Here is a 24,394-nt window from a genome sequence, read left to right on the forward strand (position 1 = left end):
AAATAAACTAAGACAAAATAAATTTATTTTCCTTTTTTGTCTTTTGACTTAACATTTGAGGATCAGACTTGGCTTGTATTCCAGGCTCAGGGTGCCAGAAAAGTAAATAATGCACAATACTTAGGCTTATCTTCAATACTTGTTATGGCCAATTAGATGAATTTTAGTGATGGTCAGAGGCTTCTAAATAGGAGGGCAGTAACTCCTGTAAATACCAATTTCCAAATGGTGTCTCTCTGTTCCAGCCCATCACAACAGTTTTAAAACCAGTTTTTGTTTTTGTTTTGTTGTGTTGCTTTGTTTTGTTTTTAACAGGAGAGCCAGTGTAACTCCTTCAAGACTGGAGTGACACTCTGCATCTGCGTCTGCCTCGTGTGAGTTCTCATTTTGGCAGCAGCACTCTGCTAGGCTGGAACCTCTGTCGAGGTTTGCCCTTTCTTTTTCTTGAAATCTGTAAACTACTACACAGTGTGTCTTGGTGGCAAAGGTAAAAAGTGCATGAGAATTCTAGACTTCCCTGCAGAAAATTTTTAGCACATTCCAAATGGACTATCTGTGTCCTCTAACATAGGTTCTATCTTATGTGAATAACATCTATTCAAAACAGAGCCCTCAGCTTTCATCCCCACAACATGCAGCCGATATTTTTTGAAGAGCTGTTTTTTCCTTGCAGATTATGAAGTAAAGAATATCTTTAAATGCTGTCAGTAGCTTCAGCTCTCAAAGCTTTGGTTGTTCTCTTTATAGTCTGGTTATGTAACCTGAGAACACTGTGTGCTGCCCTAGTGGCTGAAGCAGTCCACATTTTTGGACTCTGGCCCTTAAAATAACTTCTTCCTTTGTCTCTGGATATTGGGTTAATTAGGATAGGCCTGAGGACTTTCTCGAAGAAGAAATAAGCAGTGAATGTGTCAGGTTGTGTTTACTCTGAAGCTATTGGCTGTGTCTTGGAAAGTCAGTTGTAAGAATTGAGCTTGAAGTTATACATCATTTACTTGCCAATTTTAAGAGAGAAATTGAAATTAGAGCCTTTGCAGCTGTGGAGAGGCACGGAGCTCTACAGTCTGAGGTGTTAGATATGGTTCCCCACAGATGTCGAGGCTGGCTTTGAAGGGCCTGGTGGATTAAAAAAGGAATTTTGCTGTTTATTTATTTGTTTTTCAAGGGATGGTGGTACTTTGTAGGCTTCAGGAATAGTCAGTTTTGCCACCAGCTCAGAACAAATTGTGATGTTCTGAAGGGACACTTAGAACAAAACATCTAAACCCATGCTCTGTGCAGCTACAGTCCTGCTTTTCCAGCCCTGGTTGTACTGTATACATAGTTGTCTAGCAGATGCTTTAGTGACCCACGAGTTCATGTTACTGAAATGATTATCGAGGAAGCTTATGAGAAAATGCCAATAGCTTGTAGGTCTTACTGATTAATATAGAGCTTAGTGAAATAGATAGCGTTGTCAAAATAGAACTTGGACTCTCTTTGCTAAATCCATTCCCACCTGTGCAGTTTATTTTGGACTAGATGAAAGAAATTGGAGAGAGAGTAGTGTGTTTTAACACCAAGCTTTAAATTTTGATGGCCTGTGTGATGCAGACGTTCGTTTTAACAGTGACTGTGGTATAGTACACTATAATGAGCTTTGGGTGAGACGGAGGCAAACCCACATCCTGGCTTCAGCTGATGTTTGTACTTGCTGTGTAACTTAAGGTCAGCAAGTAGGAAAAATATATTGTGTTTTTGGGAAGTACCCTAAACTTAATGAAAGAAAGGAAATTTAAAGTGTTTATTTCTGAAGGTGGAGTTTCTAGAAAGTCACCTCGGATGAACACTTGGGAAGTTCTGCCCTGGAGTAAACACAATGTGGCAAGTGTATAGTGTTGGAGTTTCTGCTCTTCTAGGGTTTGTGCTGGCAAAATAGGGTTTTGAGATTTTCTTTTCCCCTCCCTGTATTTTATTTTCCACTAAAAATTCTGCGTAAATTGATTTGAGTTCATTCCAAATTGTCTCATAGACATAAGTTTTAATCACCATTACTCCATCACTCTATAATTATAGATTCTCTAACTAGGGAAAATTATTCATTTAGGGATGAGCCTGGGTGGGGGTGATTAAGGTTTGAGTTTTGTCTCCCATTGTTAAGATCTATCAGCAAATTATCCTTCTGAAAAATTAGTAATTGAAAATATTTTATATGGGCCACATCTTATTAGAATGCATGTCAAAGGATTATTCAAATTATTTAACTGTACTGGAATTTTGTTTCATTAAATATTGTTTGAAATAAGTGGGGCTTTGTTAAGATTGAGAAGTAATTTTTGTTTTAGGGAAATTTTGTTAAAATGAGATTTGCTTTCACTTGGGGTGAAAACATGAGATGGGGTGAGAGATGTTGTTTTATATTCTCAAAATAATTCAAATTGACATCAATGAATACCATGCTTTCCTGGTTTTGTGATAATACGCCAGCTCTTTCTCTGTTAGTTTGTATTAATATATAGCATTTCCTTCACCACAGTGTACATCATCTAGATTTAAGAATTCCACACTTTAACGCTTCAGAAAGTTATTTGTTGGGGGAAGAGGGAGGATGGGGCTGGAATTGAGGAGAGGAAAAAAATATAGCCAGTTTTGAAAATACTAACCAGGGTTAGCGTTAAATTATTATTACCCTTGAGACAACAAAAGAAATGACGGCCGCTTTTAACATTGTTCTGATGAGACGAGACTCAAGCATTTCCTTAAAGGACCTTAAGAATTTTAGGCTTTTTAAATATGACAAATGTTTATTAAAGGACTTTGAAAGCTTACTTTGCTTTTTAAAAATTTCAGTTTAATTAAAAAGAATAAATACCCTAGTATGTTACAAGTTTTAAAGGTACAGAAGCAGCTACATGAAAGCCTCCTTCCTTCCCCTGTCTCTGAGCACTCAGTTCCCTTCTGGGGAGGCAGGCAGTAGTACTGGCTTTGAAAATGGATTTCCAGAAATGTTCTACAGGATTGCTTTTGGAAAGGGGAAAGTTCAATCATACTTATTAAAATTTATCACTAACTTGCATGGGCAGACTAACTGCAATGAAAAATCAATTTGAGCCACAGGGCATATATTAATTGTAGATAGAAGAATTATAATAATAATAATAGTTGCATTATTATGAGATTATAAGAATGAAATGGATGTTTTTGGGGCCTCATTTGGCATTTAGCAAAATAGCAGGTCTATTTTTTATTTTTGTTTTTAATATGGCTTACCCACTCCTACAGACTGATGGAAGGATGCTTACGTAAGATTTCACTTGGAAGAAACTTGTTTAAAGGAACAGTATTTTCTTTATGCTGAACTGCAGTGATGATTCTAAAAAGTTTTTTCATTATAGAAAATTTCAGACATATACAGTAGTAGAGAGAAACTCCTGTATCCTAAAATCCATTTTATTTCATCTGAAACAAACTCAGTATGCTTCTTTGGCAGATAAGGAGTTATATTATACATCCACTTGCATATTCCCATCCTTCCATAATCATGTCTAATAAAATGAGTCATAATTCTTTAACGTCTAATTCCCAGTTCACGTCCATATTTCCTTAATTATCTTAGACTGTCTTTTTATGGTTGATATTGCAGTAATAGCTTGTAAAATGCAATTTTGATGGCTATAGTATTGTTAGGGCTAATAAGAAAACAAGTGAATCCTGACAAACGGAATTATGCTGATCGGAGAAGGAGTACAAAGCAACTACTAAGCCAAACAGGAATTCCAAAAATAGACTTAAAAAAAAAACTCATTTAAAGGATTCCTACACCAATTAGGCACATGAATGGAGCCTTTAACATATATAGACCTCTCTACCTAGGTTTCTATATACTTATATTCTCATGGGTAATATCATAGATGTTCATATTAGGGGTTTTTTTCCTGCCTTTAGATTGTGGGAATGAAAGAATAGATAAAGGGAAGAAGGGTTGGGATTAGGTTTCCTAAGAATGAAGGAACTATTCTGAATTGTCTGATAATTCATCTTGTTGCTGTCGCTCCTACTATAGTATGACCTATTTCCGCAGACTAACAATTGAGTCCTCTGATTACTCAGGGCAGCACAAAACATGAAGCTTGAGGGAAAAAAGAAAAATGGCAGATTTAGGGAGAGGGACGAATTGGGAAAGAGTAGAAATGCACTCATTCGCCTTCTGTTTTGACTGGCTGTTCCTTTAATGAGCACCTCCTCTTTGTGCAGTGTACAAGTCCCCGGAGTATGAGTCCCTTGGCTTTGAGCTTACTGTGGAGAGATTAGTTTCTATTGGCTATCCTCAGGAGCTGCTCAGCTTTGCTTACGATTCTACATTCCCTACCAGGTAATTTTTCAAAATTCTTTTGGATTAAGACCTCTCCCTCCATCCCGAAAGTTACTAATTCCAGGTGTATCCCTGACCAAAACAGAAAAAAAAAATCAAAATGTTCTTTGGGGTTTTTTTTTGGTTTTTGGTTTCCTTTTTTTTGGTGGTGGTGATTCTAAAATTACCATGGACTTTTCATGTACACCATATCTTTTGTGTTCTTGAATTGAGCTTAGTTTATTGTTAGTGAAGAAGATACATTTGTGGGAAAGAAAGGGTTTTTATTAAAACTGATGGGCAGTAATCACAGATGCTCCTACCTTTGGCTGTTGGAGATCAGTTACATGTTTTGCTGATACACTTACCTTGGTAATCAGGATCCTTCTTGGCAGTTTGCATTTTTGGATTTGATAGGAAAGATTTAAGATTAAGAAAGATGATGTTTATTTGAGATGCCATTGTATGTGTCCTATATACAACATCTAATAGAAATAAAAGCCAGCTCAGTTGTCCAAGGAAATTAAAAGGCTCTGTTTTAGAATGGAACCAGCTGTATTAAGAGGAATTGTAGTTTACACTGTGTTTGATTAAGCTCTTATTCCTTACAGAAAACAGTTATGATTATTTTTCTGGACAGTAAATAATTTTTCGTTGCTCTGGGATTAGTTTTTAAGATTATATTCACTCACTTTAGCCTCTAGGGTTATACTGTTTGGGGATATACCTGAATTGCCATAAAGCTTGAATAAGATGAGGTTATTTCACGGTGATTGAGTAATACTATGTAAGATTATCGCCTGTATTACTTTGCATTATTGATAACATCTTCATTTCACATAGGGGACTTGTCTTTGACACACTATATGGAAATCTTTTGAAAGTTGATGCCTATGGAAATCTCTTGGTCTGTGCACATGGATTTAACTTCATAAGGGGGTGAGTACAGAGAACCTTTAGTCTCTTTCTAGTGTTCCCATAGTCACACAATATGTAGATGACATTGTCTCCCTAGATGTAATAAACTTGCCTATTCCCTCATTATTAAAGAGCAATTACTTTTTTATATAAGGCTACTTAACAGTTATTCATTAGGCAGTTAAGACCCACACTGACTTGGAAATATAATTAGCAGTTACATTTTGTTTAAATTAAGTGCCTTCTAATTATATAGCATCCAACAAAGCTAATCTTGAAACTTGCTCAAAAAGAACTATAGTGGCTTTGACTTATTTGAAATTCTAAGATTTGTATTTTCTCCTTTTTAATACAGTTCTCAGGTAGCTGCTCAGAAGAGGTATGTACATAAAAGTGCTTTGAAAAATTTAAAACTGTAGCAGAGTAAATGGCTAAGATTTTTAAAAGTTAATACATTATTTCTTATATTCTAATGAATAGCTTCAGATCTTTGATCATGTGGTTAAAATTTTTTAAAACAGGGGGTTAAAAATGAATGCAAGGTGATAATATTTAAAACAAATGAGGATAAGCTTTATTTTCATAATCAGAATATTTCCACTATTCTCACTAATTTGGACTTTCCACCCTAGTAAACAGCAGATAAAATTTAGTGTGTACAATTTTTTGTGAAACATTCTAATTTTTTCCTTAAAAATCACAACACTGCACTTTGATAATTTCTATAATTGTGGCTTTATGATTATGTTTTCTCTACTATTATACTACCTAATTTACTACCAGCACTGCATTAAGGTCAGAGCGACTCTTAAAACCAAAATAAGTTATGTGTCAGTCTCTTGTGTAACTTTTCCATGTATTATTTATTTTCAATGGCAAAGCAGTATAAACCACACAGTCTACATTTAAATTGTTAAAGAGACAGTGTCGTTTGGTAAACACGTTTTGTGATAAGAGGCACAGGCTAACTGAAACTGTACCAGTTCTTTAAAAATCTGAGGTCATAGCAATGCCCTACTTGGATCTGAAGTATCTGATATATGACTCTTCAGCTGTCATTACACAGGCTCAAAGATGCCCAAGTATACTTAGTGAGAACAGTGTGAAATAAACACCCCACCTTGACACATCTGGGCAGGCCATGGTTATATCTACCTTTCTTTCATTGTTCCTCTCATGCGGGGTTTGTTCAAGCTCCACAAATATCAGGAGGCAGGATTTAGAACGTGAAGTGATTGTAGATAGTACTAGCAACATAACTGTTTTATATATGGATATTGTCACTTAAATTCAGAATCCCAATGATGATGAACCAAGGTTCAATTTATTAGTGTCTGACAAGGGGTTTTGTTTATGGAGGGAGGGGTAGTCAGAGAAGAAAAAGAAGAGAAGCAGTTCTATAAATTAGTACTATAATTAGGTTTACTAACTCAAGATCCACAGATCTCCTTTCTTCCCCCAAATAAACCAGTAAAGTTTCCAAATAGCTCGTTTGGAAATACATTTAATAGTATTTAAAAAATAAGTCATTTATGAGTTAATGCAGAATCATTCAAACAGCACTTAGCAGTGTACAATCCTTTTTTCTTAATGCCGTTATATTTATTTGTTTATTTTTTGCTGAGGAAGATTCACCTTGAGCTAACATCTCTGCCAATCTTCCTCTATTTTGTATGTGGGTCGCTGCCATAACATGGCCACTGACGAGTGGTGTAGGTCTGCACCTGGGAACTGAACCCAGGCCACTGAAGCAGAGCACACTGAACTTAACCACTAGGCCACGGGGCCAGCCCCATACAGTCTTTCGAGTCAAAAGGAAAAGCCCATGGAGAAGGAGAGACTAAGGAAGGAGGGAAAGAGAGAGAGTTATTGAAGTATAATGGTGCACAAGGCTGGAGGGAAGTGAGGCCTCTGTCTGGCATCATCTTGTATGCCTTGTCAATGAATTGGGACCTCTTTTTTGAACAATGGTAAAGTCTCTTAACGTTTTAGAGTAAGATAATATTGAGGTCAAATCTTTATTCTCTGGGTCACAGAAAGTTAGCAGTAGTCTGTACTATAACTGTTTTCCTCCCAACTCCAAATTTAGCATTCCTTCTTTGATGATACATTTCCTCCCCCTGAATTAATTCTTATTTTAAATATATACTATATGATTTCACACTTAAATTAAACAAAATGTAATTGCTAACTATATTTATAAGTCAGTTTGGGTTCTAATTGCCTAATAAATAGCTGTTAACCATCCTTATGTAAAGGAATTACTCGATTTTTTTCTTCGATGAAGATTAACCCTGAGCTAACATCTGCTGCCAATCCTCATCTTTTTCCTGAGGAAGATTGGCCCTGAGCTAGCATCCATGCCCATCTTCCTCTCATATGTGGGACACCTACCACAACATGGCTTGATAAGCGGTGCATAGGTCCACACCCGGGATCTGAACCGGGGAACCCCTGGTCGCCGAAGTGGAACCTGCAAACTTAACTGCTGCACCACTGGGCTGGCCTCAAGGAATAATAGGAAAGCACATTATATCTAAGGGGACAATGTCATCTTACTAAACCTGACTGAGAAAAGCATATCATTACTATCTCCTTCCACCTTAATTTTCATTTCAGAAAATCTTCGAAGGCTAGTAGATGAAATATTCTACAAAGTTATTCTTTATTAGGAACTCTTATTTCAGAAGAGTGACCAAGATAAGGGAGTTAATGTGGTTTTATATTTCGGACTAGTTTATGCCATTTGTAGTTAACAAACCCAAGCAGGAATTTACCCAAGTTGCTCTGAGGATGAACTTTAAGTTTGATGTCCTTTATTTTGATTAATCTCCACGTATTCACCCTGAAAATTGTACGTTTTCATACTTTAGTCTTCCTCCTTTTTGATTTCTCTGGAATATTTTTGCTAATACTATCCCCTTCGTCCTCTTGCAGTGCTTCATTTCACTCTCCAAGATTCTCATGTATCTCTAACAACTTCTGTCCGTTTCACTGTTTTGTTTTGTTTTTTTAAACCTTAAATGTTCTCCATGGTTCTATTCTCAGTCTTCTCTTCCTTCTCTGCACTCTAAGTGGCCTCATCTACTCCAGTAGTCTTCGTGATTTCCTCTGTTACTTGTGCATAGATGATGCCAGTTATCTCTGAAGACTGAATCTCTGTTTTAAGTTCTTGACTTTTGTTTCTAATTGCCTGTAAAAATCTTAACTTTGAGCTTAGTGTATCCAGAATAAACCTCCTCTTACATCTACTTCTTATCCAGTTTTCATATTTCCATTAATGGTACCAGTACCCTCTCAGAGACACCTTAGTGTGAGCATCATCATCTTTGATTATTATGTCTTTTTTCATCTGCCACATCCAATCAGTTGCCTGGTCTTGTTCATTTTACCTTGGCAGTCTCTCTTGAATACATTCTTCCCTTTAATTTCCTTTGCCACCACTCTAGGACAGGCCCCTACTGCAATAACCACCTAATTGATTTTGTAGTCCTTTGTCTCTGTGTCAGTTAGCTTTTGATGCGTAATAAATTACTTCAAAAGTTAGTGGCTTAAAACAATGACCATTTGAGGTCAAGTTGCTTAGCTTATCTAGAATGGCCTTGCTCACATATCTGGCAGTTGGCAGCCTGTTGGCTGGGTCTCCTCCCTTCTGCATGTAGCCTTTTATTCTGCAGCAGGTTATCTCACTCTCATTCACATACATAGTAGTCTCAGACTTCCAAGTGCAGCAAGAGTAGGCAAGCCCCAATACACAAGTGTTTTCTAAGTTTCTGCTTGGATCCCATTTGCACCTGATCAAGCCTCTACTCAAGGATGGAGAAAAAGATTGAGCTTCCTAATCAGGGGAACTGCAAAATCACATTACAAAGGGATAGGAAGAATTTGTAACACATCACATTTCTTTCTCTCTTTTATCTAAAACGGCTACTAATATTTTGACAGTTCAGCTCCGATGGTTTTATCCCTCTGCTTAAAAACTCTCACTGGCACTCTTTTGCCCCTGAATGAAGTAGAAGAACAGAAGCGATCTGCCTCACTTCATCTTTCTAGCTTTATTTTTCTCTGCTCCCCTATCTCTCCTCACATTGGATTAGTTTCTGAATTGGTCGACCTGGCCTTTAAGGACCAGCCCATATGCCACCACTCTCATGAATCCTTCCTAGATTTTCCTCCCCTCACTTCCACATGCGCTTCTCTCTGCCCTGTAAGTTGAAGTGGTCTCTCCTTCCTCAGTTTTCTCATAGCTCTTTGCACCTTTCTGGTGGTAGTTGTGATTATTTGCCCTTGTTATAATTGTCTGTATGTGACTCACCTCCCTTACCAAACAGAACTTTTTAAGGGCTGGAACCCAAACTGTTAATTTTCATAGCTACTCATGTGTAATATTTGGAACACTGCCTTTCATCTAGCCACCAGAATATTTTAATGAATTTTTGAATGATGAATATTTCTCACAAAGTTATTATAATGTAAATTTTTGAATGTCAGTTCATTTTAAAATTTTTCTTTCAGACCAGAAACTAGAGAGCAGTACCCAAATAAATTTATCCAACGAGATGACACTGAAAGATTTTACATTCTGAACACACTGTTCAACCTACCAGGTAGACTCATTCTATGCTTGCATATACTGATGCTTTCCCTTCTTTCCATGATCATTTGTCTTTGCTCAAGGGAGATAATGAAATAAGTTTGAATTATCTCACTTATAGCTTATGAATATCTATTCTTCATTTTTCAGAGACCTACCTGTTGGCCTGCCTAGTAGATTTTTTTACTAATTGTCCCAGATACACCAGGTATGTATATACTATAATTTTCTTTTTCCAATTGATTTTTTTAAATTAACGTGCAGGGTTTTAGAGAACTGGCCATTGTAGGTCTTTTCTGCTTTTCTGAAGTGAATTTAGTGCTAGTGAGAGATGCAACATTGCCAGCCTGAGAGATGGGACAGCACCAGCAGCTCCATGCAGGCTCTCACCTCCCACACGGCCCCTCTCCTTGCCAGTGTGCTGCAGCCATGTTTGGAAGGGACCACTTCTGATTGGCTTCTCCTGGGAATGAAGACGGCCAGCAGAGGTGCTAATTGTGACAACTGAGTGGGAGGTTTGTGTGATGATTATCTGTCCAAGCAGAATTACACTAAAACCCCCCAACTCATTTCACAGCAGCTACCCAGGAGCCATTCAGGGATGGTAATTTAGTTTTATTCCCAGGCCCAGCAAGATTTGACTTGAAGAATAAAATAAGTACTGTTTATCTCCCTGAAGTAAAATTTTGCTTAAGTCTTCAACAAGTTATCCTCTCCTTTTTAGGGGGAATTGTATGCTGAAAGTTTAGCCATATGTGCCAGTTTGCTAACTTCTCATCCTCAGTAGGCGTTATCCACTTCAAGGCACTAAATTTGGTGGAGCATTAAGTCACTAAGCTAAATAGAAAATAGGCAATACCTTTGTACCTACAGACAACATTAGAAAAGTCAGGGTGGAGAGAACCTAAATTACCTATTTTAAGTTTTAAATGTTTCTTTGATGGGAACCTGTTTCTTAAAAGTGATGAATAAAAGAACCTGATATGTTTGGAACTGGCCTTTTAGCTTCCATTCAGTATATTCTTCTCTCACTTTGTATTTATTCACAATTATTGTATTCCATTGAACACTGTAGTCATTTCTGGTGGTCAAAATGGATTTTCATTAGGGAATAACTATTTTCCTAATTAGCCACAGCCTTTATCCATGTGATAATGGAAACTTTGGGTCCCCTGGGCAATGTTTGATATTCATTTTATTTACCCTCTTTTGGATTCCCTGTCATGTTCTTTCCATCTTTCTGTAGCTGTGAAACAGGATTTAAAGATGGGGACCTCTTCATGTCTTACCGGAGTATGTTTCAGGATGTAAGAGATGCTGTTGACTGGGTTCATTACAAGGTACCTAGGAGCTGCTTCTTCATCTGCTCATTCTCTGGCATGCGTTTTATGCTCTGTCATTAACCTTCCAAGTGCAAATAGAGCAGATTTTTTCCCTCTGTTTAAAGAAAAAGGAGTTGCCCCCTCTAGTGATAGCTCTCTAGAATACTTTCCTTCTTGTCCTTGGCTGTTGTGCTTTCAGAGGTAATGCTGATCTTTCCTCAAGGGTGGTGCTTGACTTGTAGCTCTTATTTCTGTTTGCATTTCCCAAACTTACTTAGAAGAGATTTAGTGTTAAGATTATGCTTACCATATGTTTTGAGGATGATTATGGTCCATTTGCTTTTTCCAAAGGCCTCCACTTGATTAATAACAATTAATATTATATTTACTATAGATTGTACTCAATAAAATATGAATGCCTTTTGATTTCTAATTTAAAACAAAAATAGTTTTATATTTTGAATACATTTTGAAGGCAGAGTTGCAACAAATCATACATGTTGCTTTATTCTGGCCTTCTCTAGTTTATCCACTTTTCCATTTTGGCAAATACTTAAGAAATGCATTTGAGTTGATAATAGACATAATTTTTCTTATAAACTGTTAAAAACTGATTTTTTTTCTTTTCTTATTTCCTGTTTTTCTTCCCCTAGGGCTCTCTTAAGGAAAAGACACTCGAAAATCTTGAGAAGTATGTAGTCAAAGATGTAAGTAATAAAGGGGAAAATAGCCCTGCATGATAGCTTATTTTACCTATCAGGGAAATGAATAACAAGCCTATTTATAATGAAGTGCACAAGAGAAGATATTTCTTTGTCTTAGCATAATATGTGCCAAGTATAATCACCAAGAGTTTCAGCCAGAGCGTAAGTTTTAGTACGGTTTTTCCTGTTTGTTAACAGGCAAGAAGACCTAGTATTTCATTTCTCTTTTTAGCTCTAGTTGTAATAATAGCAGCTAGAGTGGATACTGTGTGCACAAATCACTGTGCTAATTACATGCATTATCCCATTTAATCTCCTGTGTAACTTGAGTTAGGTATTGTTGCCTCTGCTTTATAGATGAGGAAACTGAGGAATAGAGAGATTAAATGACTTGCCTAGGTTCATGCGCTTAGTAAATAGTAAAGCCAAGAGCCATATCTAAATGTAACCCAAATCATGATCACAGCGCTAGGTCATCTAAAAAATGAACATATATGTGACTGTTATTTAAACTGTCTTTAACCTGTCAACAGGGAATAATGAGGAAAGCTTTAAAATACCATAAAAGATATTAGTGGAAAACCTAATAAAATTTTTAAAAGTCTGTAGTTTAGTTAATAGAATTGTGCCAATGTTAATTTCTTTATTTTTATAATTTTACTGTGGTTATGTACGATTAATATGTTAATATTAAGGGAAGCTGGATGACGAACATATGGGAACCCTCTGTACTATTTTCAGAACTTTTCTGTAAGTCTGAAATTATTTCAAAATAAAAAGTAAACACACACACACACAGAACCCTAAGATGAGATACTTGTTCCTTTTCTTACAGAGTAAAAGTAGCAGAATGCAATATTTTCTCAAAGTTCTTTGGTAAAGATTTCATATTTTTTTCAGTCTCTCCTGTTTCCCCTCCATGCCCACCCCCATCCTTGTTGTTTCAAGAAGGAGCACTGAGGGGTTCAGGAGTGGTCCAGGAGAATTTGCGTGAAGGAATCAATTTACTGTGAGAGAAGGGAAAGCTTTTTTTTTTCTGGTTGCATCAGGAATTAGAATTTCCTTATGTGTCTGCAGGTGGGTCTGGGCATTTCTAGGTTTCATCCTGCACAGGTCATTTCATTCTACAAGGTGTTTTATAAAACAAAAATATGCACAATGAGGCCATATCTAATACTCTCCATATAGAGTGTTTTGTGGGTGATGTTTAAAAGAAGCCTCTCCTGATGTCTAACATACCTAATTCACATGCTTTAAGAGATTACAAGGTAATTTAAACTCTTTCCTGAGGCAGACATAGTGAGGAAGGTAGAGATTTTTTTAATAAGCATATAGTCGTTTATATATATATATAAATATGAATCTGTATATTAAATATACCATGTATACTACATATGTTAATTATGTAATTCATGCATAGTGATAGTGCCATCTTTTAAATGCAAAATTCTGAAACAAACCAACCCACCCTTAAAAGACATCCCCTATTCCTATTTCAGTGGACAAAAGTCCAGCATATGACTACTCCACATTGTAAACGAAAATATATTTGTGTTTTAGTGTTTTGCTCATAATCATATTACATTTCAGGGAAAACTGCCTTTGCTTCTGAGCCGGATGAAAGAAGTAGGGAAAGTGTTTCTTGCCACCAACAGCGACTATAAATATACAGATGTAAGTGCTTAATACTCATATTTTTTTGTTTATACGGAGGAATTATTTTGGCCTAAATAACTATGAAGATAATGAGGAGGAGAGTAGCTTATTAAATAAGGGTAGTTTTTGGTGATTTCCTTTTGAAAGAAGAGTGAAAAAAGCAAAAATATATGAGATAAGGGCTACAGCAGAGTGGTTCTCAAGTTTTTCTAAATATTTCTTTTGACTGTTTTCCCTGATTGCAATTGGCTACTTCAAAGTTTTAATTTTGTGGTTAAAACATTTGTGCTTATTAAATTGGCTTCTGTGTCTCTTCGGTGCATCATTTATATAAACTTGAGCAGCCACATCGTGTCTTGCACGTGTACATGCCCTCACTGCTGTTGGGCACTAGATAGCAATAGATGGTACAAAGATTCTTTGACTCTTAGCCATCAGAATTTACTACCTCTTGACTTAAACTTTTTTTGTCATGATGAAAGCATGTAGAAAAGCTAATTTTAACTCCTTAACCTCATTTTCCTTTTGAAGCTCATCTTCCTCTTGCTGAGACAGTTACGAGTTTCTCAGGACTCCTCAATCTTCTTTATGTAAAATGTTGATTTAGAAATCTGGTGATTTGGAGTAATCAGTCTTACAAAGCCAGTGGTGCATTTGCTTGGTCGGTCTAGGGACAGTAGTAAGAAGGCCAAGCTATGTTAATTCCATGTAAGTCATTAGTTTTCTCTATGCCCTTACCTCTGATGCCCCTTACCTCCAAATATGTGTTCCAGTCCACTAGGAGAACTGGATAGGGGGACACGGATGAATCTGTACACAGTTATCTCCTAGAAGAAGCTTACATCCTGCTGAGAATGTCAGAAGTTTTTGTTTGTTTGTTATAATGAAACATTAATTTCTGGCTTCCACTGTCATGGTTTTATAAATTTTAGAGGAAACAAGAAAGTGATGAATCCTATATTGAAAAAGATATGTCTTATAAAAATCTTGTGCGTGATTTTTTTTTTTAGGTGTTATGTATCTTTTGCAGAAGTAGTATATGGATCTTATTATGTTGGATCTTTTTTTTCCAGAAAATTATGACTTACCTGTTTGATTTTCCACATGGCCCCAAGGTACTCTATGAAACTTAATAGACCATTACTTTAGTAATAATGAATGCATTTACTCTTCCTGGAATATGGAGGGTAAGGACTTGGTCAGGACCCATCCAGAAATCTTCATTAACATTAGAAATAATACAAGAGCTAGTATAATTTAATGTCACTAGCAGCTTGAAAACTTAGTAGACAGAAATGAGAGATTCATGTGGTATTTAGTAGGATGGGATCAGAATATTTTATGCCCAAGAAATTCTATGCAGAATTGTTAAGTTTGTGTGATAATGAAAGGAATTTTCAGGTTGAGGAACATATCTGATTAAAAGAAACAGAGAATATGTATACGTCTTTGACACCTTCTAGATTCTGCTGTTAGTTATTGCTGAGTTTTGTGCCATGAGAACAGTTAACCTTGATATTTAGTAGAGAAGTCTTCATTCCTGCAGTATGGCTACACTTAGATTTAAGGAATACTCATTGCAACATAGTGACATACTTGTGGAATTTTAGTCCTAGGCTTCTTTGAATAGATGTCAGTAAATCCCTGTTTTGAGATCACCCAAAAGCACAGTATGCAGTGCTCTTCAGCTTGACCTTAAAAGGTGAATGCCATGGTTCCATTTCAGGATGGAGATACTGTTAGTGGGCATAACTTCTGCATTAGTGCTGTGATTAGCCTGCATGTGAGTCAAAGGCCAGTGTGTACCTAGAGCCATCATTCTGAGAATATAACCAGTAAAATTTCCTACTAATAGTTCCATGTTACTTTGTATACTTCACTCCTGATGCTGATCTGCCTCTTTCTTAATCTGTCTCTTCAGTATTGATTTGCATCTCTCCTTCGCCCCTTTGAGCCTCTTTTAGCCCATTTCAGAGTGTGAGCACACTTTCTTTCATATGTTAAATTGCTGTGAAATAAGTTAATAAGTAGTAGATGAAGTGATTTAAAATGTAGATTATTAGTCATTATTTACACTTTTTCCTTCCCTTCTAAAAGCATGTAGCTTTATAATAAGACACAATATGTTTTTAATAAACTGGTAGGATCTTCTGGTTATGCCTCATATTTCTAAATACCTTGAGGAGATTAAATAAATAGTGCCTTAAGATTAGGAGTGATGTTTTGGCTTTTGCTGATTCTCCTTCATCAGCCTGGGAGCTCCCATCGACCATGGCAGTCCTACTTTGACCTGATCTTGGTGGATGCACGGAAACCACTCTTTTTTGGAGAAGGCACTGTACTGCGTCAGGTGGATACTGTAAGTCGAGAGGATGATCTGTCTGCTGGCACATTGTCCTTCATGTTTCCCCTTTCCCCACTTCTACCTTCCCTAAGGACACAGGTATTTTTTTTAACGTATTACCATATATCTCTTGAAATTAAGGGTTTTGGTCTTAATTGAGATAGTCGAATAATTCAGAAGAATATAACTCAAGTGCCGCTCTTTTCTCTACCTAGCCAAGTAGCATTTTGGGTGGAGATTGTGATAGAATGATAAAGTATTACAAAGTTTGTATTCTCTTCTCACAGAAAACTGGCAAGCTGAAAATTGGTACCTACACAGGCCCCTTACAGCATGGCATAGTCTACTCAGGAGGTGAGTCACAGACTTCTCCACTTAGTCTAAGTCTTTGCTCAGACCTCATTTTGAAAGCCTTGGTGTCCTTCTGGCATACTGCCACATATATGCTTTAGTATTCTAAAGATATCATCTACTGAAGGTAAATACTTCAGTCACCTACTAATGCAATAGGAGTCACGGCGAATGGGTTTGAGAAGTTGTTAGTATGTCCTAATGAATCTTTGATTTTCACTAAAAGGATTGGTTTTCCCCATCCTTCTTTTACCTATTTGAGGCTATTTCTCAGTGTCCTGGAATCATTTGTGGTGGTTCTCAAGAGATTTTCAAGGAGCCCCTATGGACACAGACACATATTTTGTTGGCGTGAGAAACAGTTGAATAAAGCCAACTTAATGGCAGATCTGTAATGAAAAATGGTGGTGGTACTTTTGAGGGTTATATTCACTAAAGCTGAGATGTAGTTTTGTTGCTCTTGGATTTGGTGATCAAGAGCTCTGATCAGGACAGTGAAGCTGAAGGCCTTGGCTTAGAGGCAATAAAAAGAATGATGAAAAAAAGACAATGGTGGGTCTCTGTCTTTAAGAAAGGTGAGCCCTTTTTCTAGTCTGTTCCTCACATAATTTTAAGAATAAAATTAATGAGCACAGTATTTAATGGTTATGGTACTTGGAGCACTGGTTTTGATTATGGAGACATTTTTGTTTTCTCGTTGTTCATTCCACTGTTTCAGGTTCATCTGATACAATCTGTGATCTGTTGGGAGCCAAGGGCAAGGACATTCTGTATATTGGAGATCACATTTTTGGGGACATTCTAAAATCAAAGAAACGACAAGGGTGGCGAACTTTCTTGGTCATTCCTGAACTTGCACAGGAGCTGCATGTCTGGACTGATAAGAGTTGTAAGCAGCCATTACTCTTATTTTATAAATCTTTGACATAGTCAGTTTGTATCTAAATGGCCAGTTGTGAATTAATTCTCTTTGAAGAACCATCACTTTGTATGCAGGGGGTCAGAGGTGGTCAAAACCATGAGACCTGATATTTGGATACCTCCTTACCATCTAGCTGGAACTCCAGAATTTGAAGAAATATGGAGGTTATCTTGTTCAGCCTTATTCTTGAATCCCATCAAGGTTAAGTATAGAAGGTTACTGTCCCGAGTTATATTACAGTAGCAACTAAACTATGAATGCCACTTTCCTCTGTAGCCCCATATTTGTCCAACCACGCCTACGAGTTCCAGTCTCTGTGCTACCAGCCCCCTGTCTATGATTCTGGGCCATTGATGGCTCTGAGTGTTAATCGCCTCCTGGTAGTTTTTATTTGCTCTTCTGAGAAGTAGAGAATGAGGCCAAATTGCATTCTCTGAACTGAGCTGGACTGAATTGAGCTGTGGATCTAGTTGTGCAAAGATATGTGACACACAAGTTCTCCAACCCATCCTTTGCTAGCTTGTATCACCTGCAGTGTGGTGAAAGGTACTGCCTCCGGAAGCTCGGCCTGCCTCAGGTGGTTACCCTGGCTCCACCACTTAGTGTCTTCATGTCCTTAGGCAAGTGCTAAGACATCCTGGGCCGTAGTTTCCTCAAATGTAAAAATGAAGATAATAATACCTACTTCATAAAGCTGATGAGACTTAACTGAAGTAATATGTGTATAAAGAAAATAGAAGAAATAACCCTTCTCAACCAAGGCTTCTCATCTGAACCACAGAACACAGAACATGATTTGAATGACTCTTAGTTCTCCCAAAGATGGTAGATAAGAAAATTTGTTACATACAATGGATGCATTAGGGCTTAATTCTCTTTGGGGAACCCAGGTTGAGAAAGACTGGAACACATGGAAAGCATGCAACAGATGCTGGCTGTTGCTATTGTTTGTACTTGTCTGTGGGATTTTCAGATAAGCTTTCATCCACTTATTCAACTTTCCATGTATGAAATTTTAGAAATCTAGGTGATTTGGCTCTACTTCTTAGACTTGTGACTCTGGACAGATCACCTAATTCTCATTCTTTCATCTGAAAATCGAATTTTTAACACTTGCTTTGCTGATACACCTAAGATGGGGTTTGAATTGGCACTTTGTAAGCCTAGAATCAGCATCCATTTGGAAGGGAGCATTGTAATCAGTGGTGTTTAGTAGGGGAAAGGCAGTTAAGAGGAGATTGCGTTCATCTGCCGCCAGACTCGAAGCAGGTATCGGTGGGTTTTCCTGAAGAGGGAAGAGGAAGTCATTTTATACACTCACCTTAGCTTTACTTCTCAGTCATATCTGCAACCTTTTACTTTAGTTTCAGGAGCCATTAAAAATTGGATGCTTTTTATTTGATTTATTTAAAATATTTTCCTTTTCCTTCCAAACCTTAACTAGCCCTTTTCGAAGAACTTCAGAGCTTGGATGTTTTCTTGGCTGAACTCTACAAGTAAGTTTCCTGATTCTAGAAATTTCTTCCCTAAAAACTATCTACCTCTTCAGGAATCAACCTAGGGGTAAGAGATGTCCTTCATTTGATTTTTCTTTTGTCTCCAGGCACCTTGACAGCAGCAGCAATGAGCGCCCAGACATTAGCTCCATCCAGAGACGTATTAAGGTATCCAAATGGGATTTGGGAGAAAACTTGGAAAATAAATTAAGTTTAAGTGATTTTCGTATTTCTGATTTTATATGGGGACTGGCACGTAGCCACTGCTCAATAAATATTTTGTGAATGAACTGAGACTCAATCTTGTTCTTTGTTTTAGAAAGTAACTCATGACATGGACATGTGCTATGGGATGATGGGAAGCCTGTTTCGCAGTGGCTCCCGGCAGACCCTCTTTGCCAGTCAGGTGATGCGTTATGCTGATCTCTATGCAGCATCTTTCATCAATCTGCTGTATTACCCATTCAGCTACCTCTTCAGAGCTGCCCACGTCTTGGTGAGTTAATACAGCCTTAAGCTACCATTTATAATTAAGATACACCCTTTTTTTTTTTTTTTTGAGGAAGATTAGCCCTGAGCTAACTACTGCCAATCCTCCTCTTTTTGCTGAGGAAGACTGGTCCTGAGCTAACATCCATGCCCATCTTCCTCTGCTTTATATGTGGGATGCCTACCACAGCATGGCTTTTGCCAAGTGGTGCTATGTCCGCACCTGGGACCTGCACTGGCAAACCCTGGGCCGCCGAGAAGCGGAACGTGCGAACTTAACTGCTGCGCCACTGGGCCGGCCCCTAAGATGCACTCTTAAGGCTGAGATCTGCAGCCAGCTTTGTGGGATGGCACAGGAGAGTTTAGATCATTTCTTTCTAATGTGCAAAACATGGTTGCACGAAAAGGGGTCTTTGAGAAAGTATGATCAAGATAGAATGTCACAGAGTATAACTTGACTCTCTGAAGTCTACTCTATCGATAATGTTATTTGAGTGGCAAAGACTTTCCTCTTTGTTAGTACTAATGGAGACAAATGTGGGTTTTATATTTCTGTGTTCTGATACTAATCTATGTTTAGGGCTGATTTTTGCTGTGAAATAGAAAAAAGAATCTCTTCTCTCCCATCTTACCAGTTTCAGGCTATAGTAAACCATCTGGGCGGAGTTTTGAAGATTGGGAAGAGAGAAGATAGGCAGCTTGTAGGTAGTTCCAGGAAGATACTTCAGTATCTAAATTGGCTTGGCCTTGGTCCGTTACAGACATCCCTCTGCAACGCCACCTAACAGAGGGAGAGGGGTTAGGATTTGAGAAACAGCTGTTTTGCTCCGTCTGCTTTCTGAACTTCTGATTTTGTTCTAGATGCCTCATGAATCAACGGTGGAGCACATACACGTAGATATCAATGAGATGGAGTCCCCCCTTGCCACCCGGAACCGCACATCAGTGGATTTCAAAGACACCGACTACAAGCGGCACCAGTTGACACGGTCAATTAGTGAGATTAAACCTCCCAACCTCTTCCCACTGGCCCCCCAGGAAATTACACACTGCCATGATGAAGATGATGATGAGGAGGAGGAGGAGGAAGAGGAGGAGGAAGAATAAGGAGGAAAACCAAAACTCTGAGCGCCCATTAAACAAGTTCACGGGACTCTCAGGAGCAAAGGATGTTCTTCTGTGGGTTCTCGTTGGGGGGGAGCTCCATCAAAGGTATATCTGGAAAGGTTCTGAAGACTTTAAATATTCTAATCATAGGGACATACTTGTATTAGTTTTGTGTGTCTGCACTCTTTGCAGATGGTTCAAAATAGTAATGGAGTCTGTATTGGAAGTGAGGGTAAACCCAGGCTGAACTGCATGCAGATGGCTCCATCGTGGCTTGTGACACTGTTTCCTTGTCTTATTTCATCATCATTATGTTGTAGTGTATCTCGATACACTAAGGGTGGTGAAGGGTCTCAGAGTAAAGCAAGGAGGACGATGGGAAGAGGTCATCCAAAAACACTGTTATGTCACAAATTGTGCTCTTACTCCAAAATTCATCTTTTTCAGTGCATTACACAGTATTGTATATCCGTGGCGAAATATATTGTTTCCATTATTAAATGTAGTCTTCTGTTAAGGTCCAGGTTCCTTTTACAAGCCTTTAAGTGTCCTCAGTAATTCTGGTAAGGCTGCTGTCTGTCAGTGGCTTTGCAGAAGTGTTCTCTACTTGCTGTAGGGCTGGTCTAAAATGGACTGCAACAATTTCATTTTGAGGTAGAAGTCTTCATCCTTTTCTACAGTTTTTTGATTAATAGCGAAAATGTTTATGTTATCCAAACACATAATCTTTTTTTCATCTGGGATAAATCCAAAGGCAGAATTTAGCTGAAAGAGGACAAAGGAGCAAGCCCCCCCCCCCAAAAAGAAAAAGGGGAACCTTCTTCTATTACAGCATAATGAGTAAAATTCATTAGTAGGGACTATGTTGTGTTGCTCATGCCAACCCATTCCAGCCTTCTCTATCCTGTAGGGTTGACTGCTGTATTTCAGAGTGAGCATTAGAGGGTAGGAAGAGGGCTCTGTAAGCCAGAACCTTTCTATGAAGCAGAGGGCACAATCCATGTGAATAAATTCACTTCAGAATCCCAAGTGAAACCACTTCTTGTCGTTTTGAGCAAGAATGGATCATTACTGTATACTTTCGGGTATTACCAGTACAGTGAAAGTTGTTAAAACATTTTTAACAGTGGTGTACACTCTTACTTTAAACTTCATAGATTTCTTCATTCTTATTGTTATTGGTCAACACAGGAGGGTAGATTAGCTGCTCTAGAATTCAATAAAGTATAATATTTATAATACTGATTTTGACCCCTTCCTGTAGCACAACTGTAATAACTATTGGTCTTCAAGTGGGTTTGGGTTTGACTTAGTGACATCGATTTGACACTCTCTTAAAGGAAATATAGTCCAGCATGATTAATTAATGGTTAAATTTATAGCACTTAAATAGGCCTCAATTTTTTCATGGAAAGTTTTGGTACAGGACTGTGTGGTGAGGCTTTTTTAAAAAAATCACTTTATAGGAAGGAAAGACAGAAACTTAGCCAAGGCCATGCTACCTCATCACTTTCAATATATAGGGCTTGACATTTAGTCAAGAAACATACTTTGTAACTGGATCTGTCTTTTAGGAATATATGCTACTTTAAAAGTATCAGGTTAGAAACGCTATTGTTAATAGCAGTTAGATGCTGTCCCTGCTTTAAATTTTAGAGAATGTGTTTAAGAATAATTAATAGCTGGGGTGACCACATTCAAGATGGAGATGTTGCCCAGTTTGACGTGGTCTTAAGTTTTCTCAAAGTGAGATGATATCTAAGTGACTTATTACAGCTACAGAGCTAACTGACAATAGTATATTTACATATTTTCCCTTTTATAGCAAGGACCAACATGATCACTTTGCTTTAATTTACTACTAGTTTTGTATTATTACCTACATAAGATCTTATCTGTGTAAGAGTTTCTTTTTAGCCAGATGTCTCTCTGGCAGTGGGTCCACAGATTGAGAAGTGGAAAGCACACATTTGGAATAAGTAACAATTCCACTGCTGGTCACAGCTTTCTTCAGAACCACCAAAATGTTTTAAAGAGGTAGGGTTCCATAAGAGTCTAAGACCCAGAGCAGAGCAGAGCTTCTCTGTATGCTATTCCTGTTAGAAGAACATGCTGGGGAGTAAGTGCTCCATGGGCAGGCACTCGGCGCAGCTGCAGTTGGGCTTGTTGAAAGATGAATGTGAGTTTCTCTCTGTTGCCAATAGTTAAGGAAGCTGAACTTAAAATGTATTTTAATGTATCCTTTTTTTTTTTTAAACCTGAGGCGTTTTAGACTGAGAAGACTCCCAACTCTTTTCAGAATTTCTTTCCTGGGTACTTGGAAAACACCACTTATTTTCAGACTGTGTAAAGCACCAGGCACCTCTTGTTGGGTGCTAGACTGAATTCCAGTCTGAGGGCATGTGTGGGCTAACAGGGACCCTGCCACACCCAGCATGTGATCAGAGGCACAGCAGTTCCTTCTGCAAGAGGACTTGCCCATACATTCGTCTATAGAGAGAGTTAGTTAAAGCTCAGGTGGTGTATTTCAGAAAAGTTGCTTAAAGCCAAGAGAGTTTAGTGTGCTGTTTAGACCTTAGGTTTTCTCCTACCGTAAGCATAGCTCTGCTGAGACCTAAAATAAGAAAGCAGGCCCTTCAAGCTGCCCCTTCTAAATAGAATAACTTAGAGCTACAAATCCTTCAGTCATGTATTGTTTTTGAGCAACCACTTTAAAGCCACTTGCAGTTACATGTCAGATTTAAAAGTACTTTGTCCATGTTTAGATATTTCTAAAGCAGATTTATTTAAGAAATATTTTGTCAACAACTTTAAAGCCCTGCAGTTTTTCCAAGGCTTCCAGAGCATTTAAAAATACTCTGCTTATTCACCACAAATAGCCTGAGACAAACAACTGCATATTTAAGTCTGCATTAAGGGTAGGAGCCTTGTCCACATTCCATGTTATGGAAACTATTTAACCTTTCTTTGATGGTGGGAAAAATGGTAACTATGATCTAGCTATTGCCGTGCAGTTATGGGCCCAGTTGCTCACTTGGTTTAGTAGTTCACATATCAGTCCTTAGGTTTCTCATGACATTCTTTCTTGGTGACTAGAGCATCAAGCTGTTCTTAAAGTTTTTCCCCAAATGGAACAGTTTCAAATAATACACAACTTTGGGAGGCCCTGAGAATGAGATCTCTACCATGGAGCTACCTGAGCAGCCTGGAAGACAGAAGAAAAATGGGGCACTAAAGAACAGGAGGACATGCACGTGCACAGCAGCCAGGAAGGAAGCAGGGCCAGGGGACTCCAGGAACCCACACTGTCCCATCCTACACTTCCACTCACAGTGAAGCAGCATCTCACACTCTTCTCACTGCTGAGTATGCAGAAATAACAGAAAGCAAGGCATCTAGAAAGAGAATGCATTTGCTTACAGAAAGAACAAGGCAGCTTTTCTCTTTAACTTGGCAATCTCAATCATTTTTCCCTGTCCTCAGACTCAGTGTCTTCATCCCAAGGCCACAACAGTCTGACTTTTTCCAACAAAGGTATGTAATTTCAAAAATGAAATATATACAGTAGTTTAAGTCCCTCTGAAGAGCTTTAACACAAAAAAGTACTCCCAGTTGAACATAGAGCATTTCATCTCAAGCTTGCTAACTGTTATTGCAAGTCTAAGTAATCTGTATTTTCCAATTTAAAACAAAATGACCAGTTTTTAGTCTGGTCCTTTTATGTTTCCTCCCACAATGTAAGATACCTTTGCTCTATTTTATTACCAGAAAAAAGGTGGATTAGACAGATTGCTTCATGAATCAAATTAGGTACAAATTTGTCTCCCATGCTCTGCCCTCCCATTGAGCTCTTCCTAAAGCGATGTCTGCCCAGGGCCTCAGAGGAGGCCTGAAGAGTCTGGGCCAAGATAAACTTCACCACGCACACTGGAGCCCGAGCAGCTGGGTGCACGTTCTTCTCATGAAGGACGGCAGCAGTCCTTCAAGGTCTCACAAGTGCCTGAGATACTTGAAAACAGGATTTGCCAAGCAAACCTTCCCAACACTGAAAAATGGTTATTAAATGTCCAGTCTTTTTTGAGAGACGGTTCTCACCGGAGGTAATCTTTGACTGTGGGTGTGGGTATTTTGAAGCAAGTAACTTCATTTTTGGACCCACTG

General features: G+C 38.1%; 1 protein-coding gene across 50 annotated transcripts in view; it reads left to right on the forward strand.

Moving 5' to 3' along the window:
- The window catches only part of NT5C2 (5'-nucleotidase, cytosolic II), a 139,433-nt gene extending 117,959 nt beyond the window's left edge, over nucleotides 1-21,474 (forward strand). For 11 of the 50 annotated variants that reach the window (XM_070556759.1, XM_070556792.1, XM_070556826.1 and 8 more), the window contains 16 exons: nucleotides 4,234-4,351; nucleotides 5,174-5,269; nucleotides 5,604-5,627; nucleotides 9,764-9,855; nucleotides 9,993-10,050; nucleotides 11,089-11,182; nucleotides 11,818-11,871; nucleotides 13,459-13,542; nucleotides 14,598-14,639; nucleotides 15,776-15,883; nucleotides 16,156-16,222; nucleotides 16,938-17,108; nucleotides 18,586-18,637; nucleotides 18,745-18,805; nucleotides 18,957-19,133; nucleotides 19,988-21,474. In XM_070556759.1, the coding sequence (XP_070412860.1) occupies nucleotides 4,234-4,351; nucleotides 5,174-5,269; nucleotides 5,604-5,627; nucleotides 9,764-9,855; nucleotides 9,993-10,050; nucleotides 11,089-11,182; nucleotides 11,818-11,871; nucleotides 13,459-13,542; nucleotides 14,598-14,639; nucleotides 15,776-15,883; nucleotides 16,156-16,222; nucleotides 16,938-17,108; nucleotides 18,586-18,637; nucleotides 18,745-18,805; nucleotides 18,957-19,133; nucleotides 19,988-20,233 (1,544 nt within the window). In that variant the 3' untranslated portion in view covers nucleotides 20,234-21,474. Of the gene's footprint in view, nucleotides 1-315; nucleotides 427-4,233; nucleotides 4,352-5,173; nucleotides 5,270-5,603; nucleotides 5,628-9,763; nucleotides 9,856-9,992; nucleotides 10,051-10,152; nucleotides 10,358-11,088; nucleotides 11,183-11,817; nucleotides 11,872-13,458; nucleotides 13,543-14,597; nucleotides 14,640-15,775; nucleotides 15,884-16,155; nucleotides 16,223-16,937; nucleotides 17,109-18,585; nucleotides 18,638-18,744; nucleotides 18,806-18,956; nucleotides 19,134-19,987 lie in introns of those variants that run through there. The other 39 variants (XM_070556895.1, XM_070557002.1, XM_070556910.1 and 36 more) reach the window with 8 other exon arrangements.
- Nucleotides 21,475-24,394: the final 2,920 nt, after the last annotated feature.

This window comes from Equus przewalskii, chromosome 1 (genome assembly GCF_037783145.1).
Source record: "Equus przewalskii isolate Varuska chromosome 1, EquPr2, whole genome shotgun sequence".
In the NCBI taxonomy this organism is placed as follows: domain Eukaryota; kingdom Metazoa; phylum Chordata; class Mammalia; order Perissodactyla; family Equidae; genus Equus; species Equus przewalskii.